The following is a 17,043-nucleotide window of genomic DNA, read 5'->3' on the forward strand; positions in this document are numbered from 1 at the left end:
GAAGTGTTACAGACTTTCTTTTGCTTCTCTTGCTTTCAGCTTTCACAGCCTGTTTCCTGTACCCGTGGTAACAATATTAGGTCCCCCTACTCTCAGTCTTCTTCCCTTCCTTCTTCTTTGCCCCTTTGTTCTCATTTTAGGCTTTCAAAGTTAAATTATTACTTTATGTAAAGTAAATTAATTCAGCTCTAAAGGTGAAACGGAAGAGGCGTTCTTGTGGGTGATGAAGTGAAAGAATTTTAGTACATACACCTAGAGATTTCTGTTTGTTGCTCTGAGTTTTTTTCCTTCTTAATTATGCTTTTGAAATAAGAAGAGATTGCAGAATTTTCCAGTCATAAATTAAAACTGAGTAGTGATTAAGTTGCTAATCACTTGAAAAGTATAAAATCACCCATGATTCTTGTCATTTTAATTTTTCCTTCTATTCTTGCCATGGAGATGTGACCAGTTATTGCAAGAACGTGTCTAAGTGTCTGTGGTTTTGACTCATAATCTGAAGCAACAGTTATTTTGGTGACCACAATTTTGATGAGTTTTTTTTAATGAAGTTTATTGTTTTTTAAATGTATCACATAAACTAGTCCTACTTATTTTCATGCTGCCTTACAAATTAAAAAATCACTATAAATCCATCTGTTTACTGTTGTCCTTAACAGTACATCAACTCTTTTCTAGCAGTTTAATTCTACTAATAACTCTGTTAAATGGTTTATAGGATACACGTGAGTTTTCAGTATGATTGAAAGTTACTTTTTTTCCAGTGGTACCTTTTGTTCATGTCTTCCTCTCTTGTCCTCAGACCCTTCCTGCTGCACTGAGAGCCCTTAAAGGAAAGGCAGCAAGACAGTGTCTCACTGATGAGCTGGGTTTACATGTTCAGCAAAACCGGGCAATATTAGACCATCAACAGTTCGACTACATAATAAGGATGATGAACTGTACTCTACAGGTAACTTTTAGTTCTTTCAGATTATCCTTCTTATTTGAGAATACTTTTTATTTTTCCAGGTGATTCAGTAATTACCAATATATCAGGTTCTTGAGCCTTCTGCACCTAATAGGATGAAGAGCCAATATCCATACCATTTCTGTCAGAAACACTTAGGTATTACTTGGCATAAATATTAAGAGTTTTTTTATTCTTTCTTTGTTTTTTCTTGAAAAATATTAGGTTATTTTACTAGTTCTATAAGCAAGCTTTCTGAAAATGAAAAGTCATCTTTAAAACATTTAGTATATTACTTAATGTCTGTATTCATGTCAGCCCTTTTCAGTCAGTCTTCAGTTGTACTATTAAAGCAGAGGGCAATGAATGGTGGGTAATCCAAATGATAAATGAATTACTCAGTTAAGCGTTTACTAAGTACTTTGTGTGGGTAAAGCACACAAAAAAAATATTTCCAGTTGGCTTCAACATACATGTATTATCTTACAGAGGTAAACTTCCCACACAATAATGAGGACACAGTTTAGGAGAAGCAAATAATCTGATTTCCCTATCCTGTCCCTTGACATTGGCATCGTATTCTTTGTAGGTGATGCAAAAATTCTTTCTTAAACTTTTTGTACAAAGAGAAAAATGTGATTAAATATTAAGATTTCAAAGACTATCTGTGGAACTCCAGAGAGATTGAGTAAAATGCATGTTAAATTCTGGTAGATTGGAAAGTGAGAATTACAGGATATAATTAATAATAACATTTGTGGATGAAAGAAGGCCTAAAGACATGGAAAGATATACCACGTTCATGGATTGGAAGACTCAGTATTATAAAGATATCAGTTCTCCCCAAAATAATCTGTAGAGTTACTGCAATTCCCATCAGAATCCCAACAGAAAGAGCAAAAGTCTGAGAATTATCAACATGCTCCTAAAACAAACGGCAAAGCCTGGGAATTGGCCTTGTCACATATCAAAAATTAGTTTAAAAGAAGACACACAAATGGCGAAAAGGTAAGTGAAAATGTGCTCCGTATCACTAATCATCGGGAAAATGCAAATCAAAATCACAACGAGATACCACCTCACATCTGTTAGAAAGGCTATTATCAAAGACACAGGGGATAATAAGTATTGGCAAGGATATGGAGAAAAAGGAACCCTTGTGCACTGTCAGTAGGACTGTAAATTGGTGTAACCACTATAAAAAATAGTATGGAGATTCCTCAAAAAATTAAAAATAGAACCATACCATATGATCCAGCAGTTCCACTCTGGGTATATCCAAAGGAAATGAAAACAGGCTATTGAAGAAGTATCTGCACTCCCATGTTCACTGCAGCATTAGTCACAATAGCCAAGATGTGGAAATAACCTAAATGTCCATCAGTGGATACATGGATACATGGATAAAGAAGATGTGGTATATATACACAATACAGTGGAATATTATTCAGCCATGAGAAAGAAGGAAATTCTACCACTTGCAATAACGTGGATGAACCCTGAAGGCATTCTGCCAAGTGAAATAAGCCAGACAGAGAAAGACAAATGCTGCATGGTATTATATGTGGAACCTTAAAAAACAAAAAAGGTCAGACTCTTAGAAACAGAGTAGAAAATGGTTGCCAGGGGCTGAGAGGTGGAAGAAATAGAAAGAGGTCGATAAGTGGTACAAACTTTTAGCTATAAGATGAATAAGGCCTGAGGATCCAAGGTACAACATGGGGACTACAACTGGTAACACTTTATTATATAACTGAAATTGCTAAAAGAGTTGAACTTAAATGTTTTCACCAAAAAAAAAAAAAAAAAAGACAGGTAAATGTGTAAGGAGAGGTGTTATTTAACGGAGTTGTGGGAATCCTTTCACGATGTATACATATATCAAATCACCTCAGTGCACACTTTAAATATCTTACCATTTTATTTGTCAGTTATACCTCAATAACACTTAAGAAATTTTTTAATTAGTTTAAGATTGTAGTAATTAAGACAGTGTGTGGCACAATCATAAACAAATTGGCCAGTAGAGCAGAATTTAGAGTTTATAAACAAATGTACACATGTTTGGAAATGTGATTTATGACAGAGTTGGTGTTTCAGATTAGTGACAAAGAGGTAAAAAATTCAATAACTAGTACTGGGACAGTTGGGTGACCATGTACACATAATGAACCATGTACAGGAAAAATGTACCGATACCTCACACTATACACTAAAATCAGTTTTATGTGGATTAAATATTAATACTTAAATATGAAAAGCCAACCTATATAGTCTTTCAAAGAGAATAAATGGCATAGCCTTATGACTTTGGGGGAGGGGAAGATTTGTTAAACATGGTAAAAATAGTGCCAATCTTAAAAGAAAATATTGTTATATACCACTTTTACCTCAGTTAGAAAGAAAAGATTGGTAAATTTGACTACATTAAATTGACTACATTAAAATTCATCAAAAAATACCATAAAGAGAATGAAAATGTAAACTTCAGAGTGAGAGATGTTTGCAGAGCATATGACTACCAACTGATTAGTACTCAGATTATAAAAGCTCCTACAAATCAATAAGAAAAAGACAACCCAAATTTTAAATGGGCAAGAGACTTAAAGTATCCCAGAGGAAAGGAAATCCAGTTGGATAATTAGTGTATAAATAAAATGACATTTTTTAAAAAGATGATCTGTGTCAATAACTGGAAAAATATAAATTAAAACCACAATGAGATAGCATTTTACATTCACTGTTTTGCAATAATTGTATAATTGGATAATATTAAGTATTGGTGAAGTTATCGAACAAATGGAGCATGTAAACTCTGCTTGTTAGAGTGTAAAATGGTACAAAGATTTTCTTGTAAAGCTGAATATGAACATATTCTATGACCCAGTGATTCCACTCTTAGAGGAGATCTTACCCACATACACCAAGAGATATGCGCAAAAATGTTCATAGGAACATTGTTTGAAATAGCAGGAAACTGGAAACAACTCATATGCCAACCAGCAGTAGAATGTATAGATAAATTGTGCTATTTTCTTATGTTAGAACATTATTTGCAGAGATAATGAATGAATTGCAGCTATAAGGAATAATGTGGATGAATCTTAAAGAAGATAATTTTGTGCAAAAATAAAAAGGCAATTCAATTACAATATGCTTTCATTCATATAAAATTCAAAGCATGTAATATATTATTTAGAGATATTTAAGTTAGGGATAGAATATATGTGTTAAAACTAAAAAGAAAAGCAATGTGTACATATATTAAATCATCACATTGTATACTACAATTTTATCTGTCAAATGTACCTCAATAAAACTGGGAAAAAAGAAAATCAAGGGAATAAGCAAAATATTGAAGAAAATTACCTCCAGGAGACAGAGAGGAAGGACATGAACATAGAGATCTTCAAAGGTAATGGTAATACTCTATTTCTTAAACTGTGTATATGGGTGTTAATTGTATCATTATTATTTATAATCTTATAACTTATACACATTAATGTCTTAGGGTACTACTGTTACATTTTCTTGCAGGGCATATTTATCTCTTTTTTTTTTCGGTACGCAGGACTCTCACTGTTGAGGCCTCTCCTGTTGCGGAGCACAGTCTCCGGACGCTCAGGCTCAGCGGCCACGGCTCACGGGCCCAGCCGCCCTGCGGCACGTGGGATCTTCCCGGACCGGGGCACGAACCCATGTCCCCTGCATCGGGAGACGGACTCTCAACCACTGCGCCACCAGGGAAGCCCGGGTATATTTATCTTTTAAAACCCATTTCAAGTGATACCTTTCTCAGAAATTCTAACTTAAAATCTAGCATCAAAAAGGTAATCTTGGGGCTTCCCTGGCAGCGCAGTGGTTGAGAGTCCGTCTCCCGATGCAGGGGACATGGGTTCGTGCCCCGGTCCGGGAAGATCCCACGTGCCGCAGGGCGGCTGGGCCCGTGAGCCGTGGCCGCTGAGCCTGAGCGTCCGGAGACTGTGCTCCGCAACAGGAGAGGCCTCAACAGTGAGAGTCCTGCGTACCGAAAAAAAAAAAAAAAAAAAGTAATCTTGTTTAAGCAAATTGGCACGATAGGAGATGATTCACCTTTACTGGAAATACATTCTTACTTTAGAGCATAAGAGACGAGCTGTAATAGTTTATAATAGCAAAAATTGAAAGCATCTTAAATGTTTACCATTTGGATTTTGATTAATTATGGTAGAACTCTTCTTCGGAATACTGTTCAATTACTAAATAGAAAGAGGTAGCTCTATAATATGTACAGCTGTAATATGTAGCTCTATAATATGTACCCATATGAAAAAGCTTCTGTTATGTATTGCCAGGTGGGCAAAAGGAAGTTACATAAAGTAGATATAATTCTATTTTTGATCTAAAATTACATATATGTATGTATGTATATCATGGTAAAAATCTGGAAGGATATTTACACTAAATCCTTAATAATGGTTATCTCTGGCATAGATAGAGGAGTTTTGACTTCCATTTAAACTTTTCTCTGCTTGAAACACACACATACACACAAGCATAATTAAGTTATATAAAACATATAACAAGCATATTTTATAACTTAAAAAATGATTCTCATTTTTATAGGAAGGAAATTATCAAACATTTATGAGAAGAATAAGACGTAATAAATTTACCCTAAAAAAACTCATGTCTTTTGCTACTTTTGTTACTTTCTTACAGTTACTTTGGTACTGTCATTATAGAGAACAAAGGAATTTGATTAATAGATCAAGGTCACCAGAAGCTATAAAGTTAGGTAATTTCCTGATTCCCTATAACTGGTGATAAAACTATAAAAACTGTTTTAGGGAGCTTTTTTCCGTTTGTACTTTATGTGCTGTAATTAACTGAAGAACTAATTTATAAGGCTTTCTCTAAACTTAATTTTAGCATATACTAATTAGTAATTACTTATAGAATAGCCAGGTACCCTTGGGTTACAAAAATACTCCTTTTCATTTGAATAATCATATTCTAGGGGTAAAAAGCTTGCATTTTTTTGTTGGTGTTGTTTCCAGATACACCTGTACTGATGAACACTTACTATTTTTGAATTCACTATTTCATAAATACATTAAAATATATCCTGTCTTTCTTCCAGCATATGCTGTTGTTTAACATTATAGAAAGGCTCTTTTCAGTTATAAATGGGTTCACATGTGATACTCTTATTTTAATGGGTTATTTATTACCAACTTGGGATTTATTAATATTTATATTCTTGTTGCAACAATGTTACTTGCGGGGATTTAACATGACATTCTGAACATTCTTTACAAAAGCATAGAATGTCAAGGCAGAGAGGCCAAACATCTGTGTTGGTGTTTTAAGATAGAAACATTAAATGAACCAATTTTTAGGTAGTGATTCAGAAATTTTAGTAATTTTTGCTCTTCATGATCTTGAAGTTATTCTGTCTTTTCTGTCCTCAAGGGAAAATTAAATGGAACATGAGTACTGCCAAGGGGTTATTTTGTTTATCAGGTTCTTTCACTGCCAAGATAATTTTTTAAAGGACTGGTTTATAGAGATTATAGATTATTCCTATGTATCTTCTCATCTCAAATAACTGATCGTATTTTAGTTGTTTTTTGTAACTGAGATTACTAGAAATCTCTTCAAAAATATCATGGCCTTAACTCTTTTCATTTTAGCAGATCTATGATTTTTGTGTCAGGATCTTAGCTAAGATCTTTTCACAGTAAATTATAATTTAAAAACCCAGTAAAGTCCTCTATTTCCAGCATTATGATAAACTGCATGTTATGAGGGACCCTCTCACTAATGTAGAAATAGATCTTAGAAAATTGAAGCAACAACAAAAATACCCCATGATTTTGATATATAGTTTTTCCCAAGGAGAAAAGGAAATCTATAATAGGCCCCTCCTCTACTCTCAAGAAAAGGACAAATAGGAAAAACCAAATTCTGAGCTATTAGCAGGTAGGGAAACCAGATTTGTGAGCACAATTAAGTCGACTTCTGTAAAGAGAGCTGGTTGAACCTGAGAGCTTTATTTACATCAGGTTAGGACACTGGAAGAGGAATAAAATAATCCCTCTTCAGTGGCATGCCCCTCACCCTTGCCTCCAGAAGAAGCAATTATAAATCCTTTCTAGAATAATGCAGCCACAATTTAGGCAGTCAGGATTCCCACAGATAAAATTCAGTAAGATATGAACTCACAATTTTTAAATGACCAAATACCAAAGAAATGAGCCAATATGAAATAGTGTCAACAGAAACAACCAACAGCAGATTGAGACTCCCAAAGGCTTTATATATTGGAATTATTCAGTATGAACATATAATAATTAAAATACTTAAATAAGTAAAGGATCGAATACAAAATAAGCAAATAACAAGAAACTAACAAAAATGGCCAGGTAAGTTTAGATTATATAATCAGTAAAGTAAAAACTCAAAGGATAGGGAAAACCCAATATTGTTAAGATGTCAGTTCTCCACAAATCAATCTGTAGCCTGAATGAAATCCCAATAAAAACTGCAGCAGAATTTTTTCTAGAAATTGACAGGATAATTGTAAAATGTATGTGGAAATGCAGAGGACTTAGAATGGCCAAAGCAGTCTCGAAAAAGACCAAATTTGGAGGACTTAACTCTACCAGATTTCAAGATTTACTGTTAACCCACAGTAATCAAGACAGTGTGATACTGACATATCAAATAGATCAGTGGAAAAGAGCACTCAGAAATAGACCCGCGTTTATGGCATTTTTGACAAAGGCACCAAAGCAATCCAATCGGGAGAAGAAAGTTTTTTCCACAAATAGTGCTGAAATAACTGAATATATCCATATGGAAAAAAAGTGAACCAATATCTCTACCTCACATCAAACACAAGGATTAACTTGAGGTAGAGCACAGACATAAACATACAATATAAAACAATAAAGCTTTTAGGGGAAAGCATGGAATAGAGTCATGACTTGGGAATGAGCAACAGTTTCTCTTTTTTTTAATAATTAATTGAATCTTTATTGCCACTTATATTCTTTATAACTGGCAACAGTTTCTCGGGTCACAAAAAGTGATAACCAAAAAAGAAAAAAAGGTCACTGTACTTTATCAAAATATGCTTTTCAGAAGACAGCATTAAGAAAATGAATAGTTAAGACTAGGAAAAAATATTCCCAAAATGTAAACGTGACAAAGAACTGATGTCATGTTTATATAAAGAACTCCTACAACTTAATAAGGTGAAGCCAAACCAGTTTTTGAAAATGGACAGTTTGAACAGACACTTCACAAAATAAGATATGTGAATGGTCAGTAAAAACATGAAGAACTGCTCTGTATCAGTCATCCGGGAAATGCAAATTAAAACCATTATGAGATACTACTATATAACCACCAGTATGGCTAAAATTGGAAAGACTGACAATACCAAATGTTGACAGAGTTGTAAAGTACTTGGAATTCTCAGCTTTTATTGTTGAGAATGTAAACTGTTACAATCACTTTAGAAAAAAGACTGGGAGATTCTTATAAAACTAAGCATATACCTAGCCTATGATCCAGTAATTTCACTCCTGGGTCTTACCTTAAAAAAATTAAAACATATGACCATAAAAAGACTTATACAAAAGTATTCGTAGGAACTTTATTCATAATAGCCTAAAACTAGAATCAGCCCAGGTGCCCATCAATCAGAGAATGCTTTTTTCTTTAACTGCCATATATCCATACAATGTAATACTAATCGGCGATTAAAAAAAACAGGCTAGGGGCTTCCCTGGTGGCGCAGTGGTTGACAGTCTGCCTGCCAATGCAGGGAACACGGGTTCGTGCCCTGGTCTGGGAAGATCCCACATGCCGCGGAGCGGCTAGGCCCATGAGCCATGGCCGCTGAGCCTGCGCGTCCGGAGCCTGTGCTCCGCAACGGGAGAGGCCACAACAGTGAGAGGCCCGTGTACCACACACACACACACACACACACACACACACACAAACAGGATAATGATACGTGCAATCACATAGATATATCTCAAAAACATTATGGCATATTTGTCAAAACCCAGTGAACACTAAAAGTTTGTGCATTTTATTGTATGTAAATTATACGGCAAAAGAAGAACCTATAAACAAATATTGACCTCTAATGATATGCATACTAAAGTACTTGGGGGAAGTATAACTGATGTCTGCGATTTACTTTGAAATGCACTAAAAATAAGATGGGTTAAAGGATAGGTAGATGAATAGCTAAATGATAAAGCAAGTGTAGTAAAATGTTAATGACAGTCTAGGTGGTTAGTATACAGGTGTTCACTGTAAAATTCTTTCAATTTTGATAATATATTTGAAATTATTTGGGTAAAATAAGTAAACAAAGAAATAAGTACATAATTACAAAAAGCTCATTGGATGGGTTAGGCATCACACTAAATGCAGTGAGAGACTTGTAGTGAACTGGACTACAGATCTGAAGCAATTACACATAGTGGAGCAGAGAGAGACAAGAAGATGGAGAATATGGAAGAGAAGTTAAGATACATGGAGGATATAATGAGATGGTCTAACACAGTGCTATTCAAAGTAGTAGTCTGTGACAAGGTAAGGAACTTGTGCCAGAATGTGAATCAGTGGCTTTCTCTTCATTGAGAAAGTCTTGCTTAAATAAATAAATAAATAAATACATAAATAAGCAAGCAAGCTACTCAACAGTGGGCTTACTATGACTTCAACTGGCAGTGGTCAGTATCTCCAAAAGTAACTAAGGGTCCTGCCTTATTAAAGAGGATAGGCTTCACAGTCAAGCCTCAGATTTTGTCAAGGCTGAAAATTCTGGTACCAATAAAATTGTTTTATAAAATTCCATTGGTTACTGGATAAATTCTTATATTGGGCATCTTAGGCTAAGGGCTCTGAATAATATAGGAAACCACATAGAGGTTTAAAAGTATGAGAAAAATGGCTTATCTTCTGGAACCCCAAACTTTCCACAATCTACAAGTTTTTAAGGACACTCAAGCACTGCTGATGACCAGTCCTATGTAAGAGGTAGCAAATTTGAGAATTTTGTTAAGTGCTGTGTTCTGAATGTGTCCTCCCAGATTCATATGTTGGAAACCTAGTGCCCAAGGTGATGGTATTAAGGATTAGGTCATGAAGGTAAAGACATCACAAACTAGATTAATGCCCTTTCAAAAGAAAACCAGCAGAGCTCCCCAGCCCCTTCCACTGTGTAAAGATATAACAAGAAGTCTGCAACCCTGAAGAGGGCCCTCAATCAACCATGCTGGCACTCTGACCTTGAATATACACACCACATCTTTATCCATTCATCTGTTAATGGACATTTAGGTTGCTTCCATGTTTTGGCTACTGTAAATAGTGCTGCTATGAACATTGGGGTGCGCGTATCTTTTCAAATTAGAGTTTTCATCTCTTCCGGATATATGCCCAGGAGTGGGATGGCCGGATCATTTGGTAGTTGTATTTTAGTTTTTTAAGGAACCTCCATACTATTTTCTGTAGTGGCTGCACCAATTTACATTCCCACCAGTAGTGTAGGAGGGTTCCCTTTTCTCCACACCCTTTGTAGACTTTTTGATGATGACCATTCTGATCGGTGTGAGGTGGTACCTCATTGTAGTTTTGATTTGCATTTCTCTAATAATTAGTGATGTTGAGCATCTTTTCATGTGCCTGTTGGCCATCTGTCGGACTTCTTTGGAGACGTCTATTTAGTTCTTCTGCACATTTTTTGATTGGGTTGTTTCTTTGATATTGAATTGTATGAAATCTTTGTGGGTTTTTTTTTGCGGTACACGGGCCTGTCACTGCTGTGGCCTCTCCCGTTGCGGAGCACAGGCTCCGGACGCGCAGGCTCAGCGGCCATGGCTCACGGGCCCAGCTGCTCCGTGGCATGTGGAATCTTCCCGGACCAGGGCACAAACCCGTGTCCCCTGCATCGGCAGGCGGACTCTCAACCACTGTGCCACCAGGGAAGCCCTCTTTGTATATTTTGGCAATTAAGAGTGAAATATTGCCATTTGCAGTAACATGTGGACCTAGAGATTATCATACTAAGTGAAATAAGTCAGAGAAAGACAAATACTATATGATATCACTTATATGTGGAATCTAAAAAATAATACAAATAAACTTACTTACAAAACAGAAACAGACTCACAGACATAGAAAACAAACTTAGGGTTACCAAAGGGGAAGGAGGGAGGGATAAATAAGGAGTATGAGATAGCAGATATACAATACTATATAGAAAATAGATAAACAACAAGGATTTACTGTATAGCACAGGGAACTATATTCAATATCTTATAATAACATATAATGGAAAAGAATCTGAGAAAGAAAAAAATATATATATATATATTCAACTATCACTTTGCTGTGTTCGTGAAACTAACATAATATTGTAAGTCAACTGTACTTCAGTTTTTTAAAAAAGAGTATGTTAATCAGTAGAATACATCTTTTGCTTGAGCAGGGTATGTATTTTACTCCTCTCCTCCTTTCTCCTCCTCCAAACATTTACTGATTTCTATCATGTACTAGTCTCCGTAATAGGTACTAGACATACTGAGATGATTAAGATATCATTTTGGTTCTTAAGGAGTTCACAGTCTAGAAGGAAAAACTCACAGGTAAACCTGTATTTATAATATAGTAGAATATGCACTGATAGAGGTGTATGAAAAAGTGCTACGAATGCTGTTACGGGTTACTGGGTTTAGAGTGGGAAGGAGGTGGTCACAGAGGGCACTTGTCAGACAAGGATTGGGAGGGAGAGTGTTCCAAATAGACGAAGTTGCTAGTAGAAAAAAGTATGGAAAGCACCTGTGTTTTTGAAAATTAAAAAATATTTCCATGTTGCCAGGTGTAATATAGAAAGGTGGTGGGAGATGAGATAAGTAGATAGAGTAACTTCTGGTTAAAGTGAACATTGAATACATACATTTAACCTCAGCTACTACCCCAAAACCCTAAAACAAAAGTAAAGAGTTTTTTTAATGTGTAAACCCACAGGCAAAACAGGATAGGAGACAACAGCAACAACATTTTAGAAACTAGAAAGCTGATGGATGATTGCCTTTACTTAGCAGCCCAAAGAAAGACTTCTCCTAACTAACATTTGTACAAGCCTTAAAGCACCCCAGTTTGTGGAACTGCACAGGGCTCAGGAATTAGAGATATCAAGTTATTGCTCAAAGCAGGAGGTTAAGATGGAGTTAAAACATTAAAAAGAGGATTAGTTGAAAGTCTCCTTAAGATGCAGTTAGAGTCCCGTCTCAGATCTTTTCCAGTTCTGTGTTAACAGCCAGCTGCCTCTCCTTTACCCTGGCAGAGTATTAGAGGTTGGTTGGTTGGTTTGTATATTTTTGAGAGAGAGAGACAGAGCGTGAACAGGCCAGGGAAACACTATGTCTGGCTGAAGGAAATACTGTTTTGCTGCAAACATGGGAGTAAAGTGAGTGTCAGATATTAAGAATACCAGTCGACAACTTTCCCCCTTCAGCTCCTAGAACTTTGGCAACCTTCCCTCAAGCAGGACATTGGAAGACAGCTCTCTGAGAAATGTGACCAGCCAAAGAGGAAAAGATTTTACTAAAAATACTGAGATAAGAGTTTCTTAACGGAACAGCTCAACCAGGTCATGCTATAATGAAGCTCTCAGTCAACAAGCTTCACCATGGACACGTTCTTTTTCTTTTGTCATTCTTTGGTTTACCTCTTGCGAAGGATGACCTAAGCAGAAGGGGTCAGTTAAACAAAGTCCGTTCCTACTCCCCACCATTGTTCCTCAACTCTGCTTTCATTCTCCACGCCCCTTGTGAGAGAACCATCTAGTCAGCATCCATAATTATTCTGTCCTTTTCCTTCTTGGGTACCTCTATTCCTCTGACTGCCTCAGACAACCTCAGCTTTCTTTTGGCTTTGAAACAGGGTCATCCACAATCACTACTACCCTCTGGAAATAGGCTCAAAGAAATTAAGTGATTTTCTCAAATCACACAGCTTGTAATTTGAAAAGTGAGTCCTAAATATAATTTTTTTTTTTTTATTCTTGCCTTTAAGTCACTGATATACTGTGTTCTTCAAAAACTGTGGCAGGGCTTCCCTGGTGGCGCAGTGGTTGAGAGTCCGCCTGCCGATGCAGGGGACGCGGGTTTGTGCCCCTGTCAGGGAGGATCCCGCGTGCCACGGAGCGGCTGGGCCCATGAGCCTTGGCCGCTGGGCCTGCGCTTCCGGAGCCTGTGCTTCGCAATGGGAAAGGCCACAACAGTGAGAGGCCCGTGTACCAAAAGAAACAAAAAACAAAACAAAACAAAACAAAAAACTGTGGCAATAGGTACTATATAGCTAAATTTAAGTTTAGATCAGGAACTTAAATTCTGGAAACTTGTGGATCTTTATTTTTATTTTTCCTAAATAGCAATTGCTGTTGAAAAACCCCAACCTTAACTGAGTGAAAACAGACCTTGTTTTTATTGTTCATCATTGTATACCCAACATCCAGCACAGTACCTGGCACATAGAAAGTATTCAGATATTATTTGAATACATGAATGATTACATAATTTCATGGAAGTGGTAATTATTGAAATAAGAGTCTACTTTTCTAAGTTACTTAATAAGGAACTAACTTGGTTGTCAACACTTTGAATTTCAGATATAGGAGAAAATTCATTAAGAAGTTAGCTGTTCTAACATCTGTAAGGTTTAGGCCAAATCTTTGGCTATCACCAACTCAACCAATGAGAACTCATTGATAAATCTAGTGGAAACTCTTCAGTTCTTATTTATTTATCTGTTTGTTTGTTTGTTTATTGACACATGGTAGATTTGATGATGACCACTGGCCACTTCTGTGCAAAACCCTCTTCCCTTATCTTTTTTTTTTTTTTTTGCGTTATGCGGGCCTCTCACTGTTGTGGCCTCTCCCGTTGCGGACGCGCAGGCTCAGCAGCCATGGCTCACGGGCACAGCCGCTCCGCGGCATGTGGGATCTTCCCGGACCAGGGCACAAACCCGTGTCCCCTGCATCGGCAGGTGGACTCTCAACCACTGTGCCACCAGGGAAGCCCCCCCTTCCCTTATCTTTGATGATACCATTTCTCCTGACTTTCTACTTCTTTTGAATCTCTTTTTCAGTCTTTTTGGTAAGCCTTCTTATCCCCATCCTGCAAGTCGTGATGTTTATTTTAAAATCTTAAATGTTTATCTTAAATCTTAAACCTTCTCCCAGTCTAAGATTCTACCTAGGCAATCTTATTCATCCCCATTACTGTCTTCTACGTAATCCTTCCAAATCTTCCTCCAGAACTGAATATCTTGCTGGTTGCTCTCCATCTTTACTTGAATGTCCCAAAGCTATTTAGATGTTATGTTCCAAACTGAAATAATCACCTTTTATCCCCATTTTCAGGCACCATCCACAACCTCTTCCTCCTGAGTTTCCTGGTTTAACAAATGGCACCAAATAAGCAAAAAACATGAAATTAGTCTCTTAGCCTTATCCTCACGTCTGATCAGCCACTGAGTCCTATAGAGTCTGCGTTCCTATGTCTCTTTCCTGATGTCTCTCAACTCCCATCCACTTTTCTCTGTCCTTAAATTCCAATATCCTGATTTAAGTCACCAACGTTTCTTACCTCTTTTACTGCAGCAACTTCTTAACTGGTCTTCCCACCTCTCTCCTGACCCATCCCCTTACTTTATCTGTTTCCTTGCTTTACAAAAGTGATATTTCTACAATTCAGGTTGGATCTCATCACTTCCCAACTTAAAATCCTTTCCCCGTGCCCTCAAAGTAAATTCTTGTCATATCTTTGCTCCTTCCTACCTCTACAGCCTCATTTTTCACTGCTGTCAATCCTCTGGCCTTTGCACATCTTACTGCCTTAGTTTAGAACACTATTCTTTTCTACTCCCTACTCCCTCAATTGTCCCTTTCACCTAGTTAACCTAGTCATCCTTTACTCTTAGTTTAGATGTCACTTCCTCCTGGAAGCCTTCTTTGGCCCGTCAGTTTTAGGTTGGTAGCCATTTCTGTGTGCTTCTACTGTATTTTGTACTGCGTCCATTCTATCCACCGTGATCCTACAATAACGCTTACCACATATAATGAAATTACCTGTTGGTGTACCTATATTCTCCATTATGTCTGGCATGAAATAGTGTCTCAGTACAACTTGGATGAATGAGTAAATGAATAAGTGAATGTAATATAAGTAGCTGCTTACCTTATCTGGTTAGAGTTTCAATTCTCCACAGCTTCCATCCTTAAACAGGTTGCCAGAGCTAGCCTCTGCTCACTTTTGTATCTCTGTGCACAGGAATATCTAGGAAAGAAAACCTAGATCGATGGTTTGATAATTCACAACCTCTGCTTGAAAGCAAAATTTAAAGTTCACATATAGCTGGCAAATACTGTCCCAGTCGACAGTACTGTCAATGATATATTGAATGGGCCAAAAAGTGCCTTCAGTTTTTTAAGTAAAGATAAAAGACACATTTTTCATTTTCACCAAGAACTTTATTGTACAACATATTCACCCTTTTGTTCCACTACCTTCTGCCGTTTTTCAGGCAACTTCATAATTCCATCTTCCCAAAACTTTTTATCTTTTTGAGCAAAGAACTCTTCCACGTGCCTTTTACAGTCTTCCAGGGAATTGAAATTTTTTCCATTAACAGAATTTTGTAAAGACCGAAATAAATAGAAATCCGAAGGTGCAATGTCTCGTGAATACAGCTGATGAATTAGAACTTCCCAGCCAAGCTGTAACAGGTTTGCCTGGTCATCAAAGAAATATGCGGTCTTGTGTTATCCTGATGGAAGATTATGCTTTTTCTGTTGACTAATTTGGGATGCTTTTCGTCTAGTGCTGCTTTCAGTTGGTCTAATTGGGACCAACTTGTTGGAACTAATCCTTTGGTTTTCCAGAAGGAGTTCATAATAGAGGACTCCCTTCCAGTCCCACCGTATACATAACATCATCTTCTTTGGATGAAGACCGGCCTTTGGTGTGGTTGGTGGTGGTTTATTTCACTTGCCCCACAATCTCTTCCGTTCCACATTATTGTACAGTATCCACTTTTCATCACCTGTCACAATTTCTTTTAAAAACGGAACGTTTTCATTACATTTAAATAGAGAATAGCATGCAGAAATATGGTCCAGAAGGTTTTTTTTGTTTAACTTACTTGGAACCCAGACATCAAAGCGATGAACATAACCAAGCTGGTGCAAATGATTTTCAGTGCTTGATTTGGTTATTTTGAGTATGTCAGCTATCTCCCACGTGGTATAATGTTGATTGTTCTCAATTAATGTCTCGATATGATCTCTGTCAACTTCAACTGGTCTACCTGACCATGGAGCATCGTCCAGTGAGAAATCTCCAGCACGAAACTTTGCAAAGCACTTTTGACACGTTCAGTCGGTCGCAGCACCTTCTCCATACCTGCACAAATCTTTTTTTTGCATTTCAGTTGTGTTTTTACCTTTCTTGAAATAATAAAGCATAATATGCTGAAAATGTGCTTTTTTCCATCTTCAATTTTGAAATGGCTACACAGAAATTCACTAATTTTGAAAAGTCTTTTTTTAAATGTACGCTGATATGACAGCTGTCACATACAGTCTAACAAAATTGTTTCAAATGAAGTTAAAGACAACTAAGTGCTACTAGAGCCATCTTACAGAAAAAACCAAGCGAACCTTTTGTCCCACCCAATATTTAAAGCATGAGTGTTCGTATCTACTGTGTTAGAATCCCAGGGATGAAGCATGTTGTATTTTTTTTAAAGTTCCACAGGTAAATTTGACATGTAACTAGAGTTGAAAAATCAGTGTCCTGTTATCTGGTGTAGCCATTTATTAAGCTTTCCTTAAAATTTTTAAATGTGCATTTCTGGGCCCCATCATCAGAGATTCTGATTTGGTAAGTCTGTAAGGGGTAGATTAGAGCCAACATTTAAAACTTTTCAACAGCGAAAAGGACAGCTTTATAGATATGCAATCCATCAAATACTCTTCAGTCATTTTCAGGAAAGCTGAAAAAGGATTTCTGCATTGT

At 36.8% G+C, this 17,043-nt stretch overlaps 1 protein-coding gene across 5 annotated transcripts in view; it reads left to right on the forward strand.

Moving 5' to 3' along the window:
• The window catches only part of SBF2 (SET binding factor 2), a 469,751-nt gene that overhangs the window by 295,797 nt on the left and 156,911 nt on the right, over nucleotides 1-17,043 (forward strand). For all 5 annotated transcript variants that reach the window (XM_060303511.1, XM_030831355.2, XM_060303512.1 and 2 more), the window contains one exon: nucleotides 803-952. In XM_060303511.1, the coding sequence (XP_060159494.1) occupies nucleotides 803-952 (150 nt within the window). The remainder of the gene's footprint in view (nucleotides 1-802; nucleotides 953-17,043) is intronic.

The sequence above is a fragment of the Globicephala melas genome, chromosome 8, assembly GCF_963455315.2.
Source record: "Globicephala melas chromosome 8, mGloMel1.2, whole genome shotgun sequence".
Classification (NCBI taxonomy): domain Eukaryota; kingdom Metazoa; phylum Chordata; class Mammalia; order Artiodactyla; family Delphinidae; genus Globicephala; species Globicephala melas.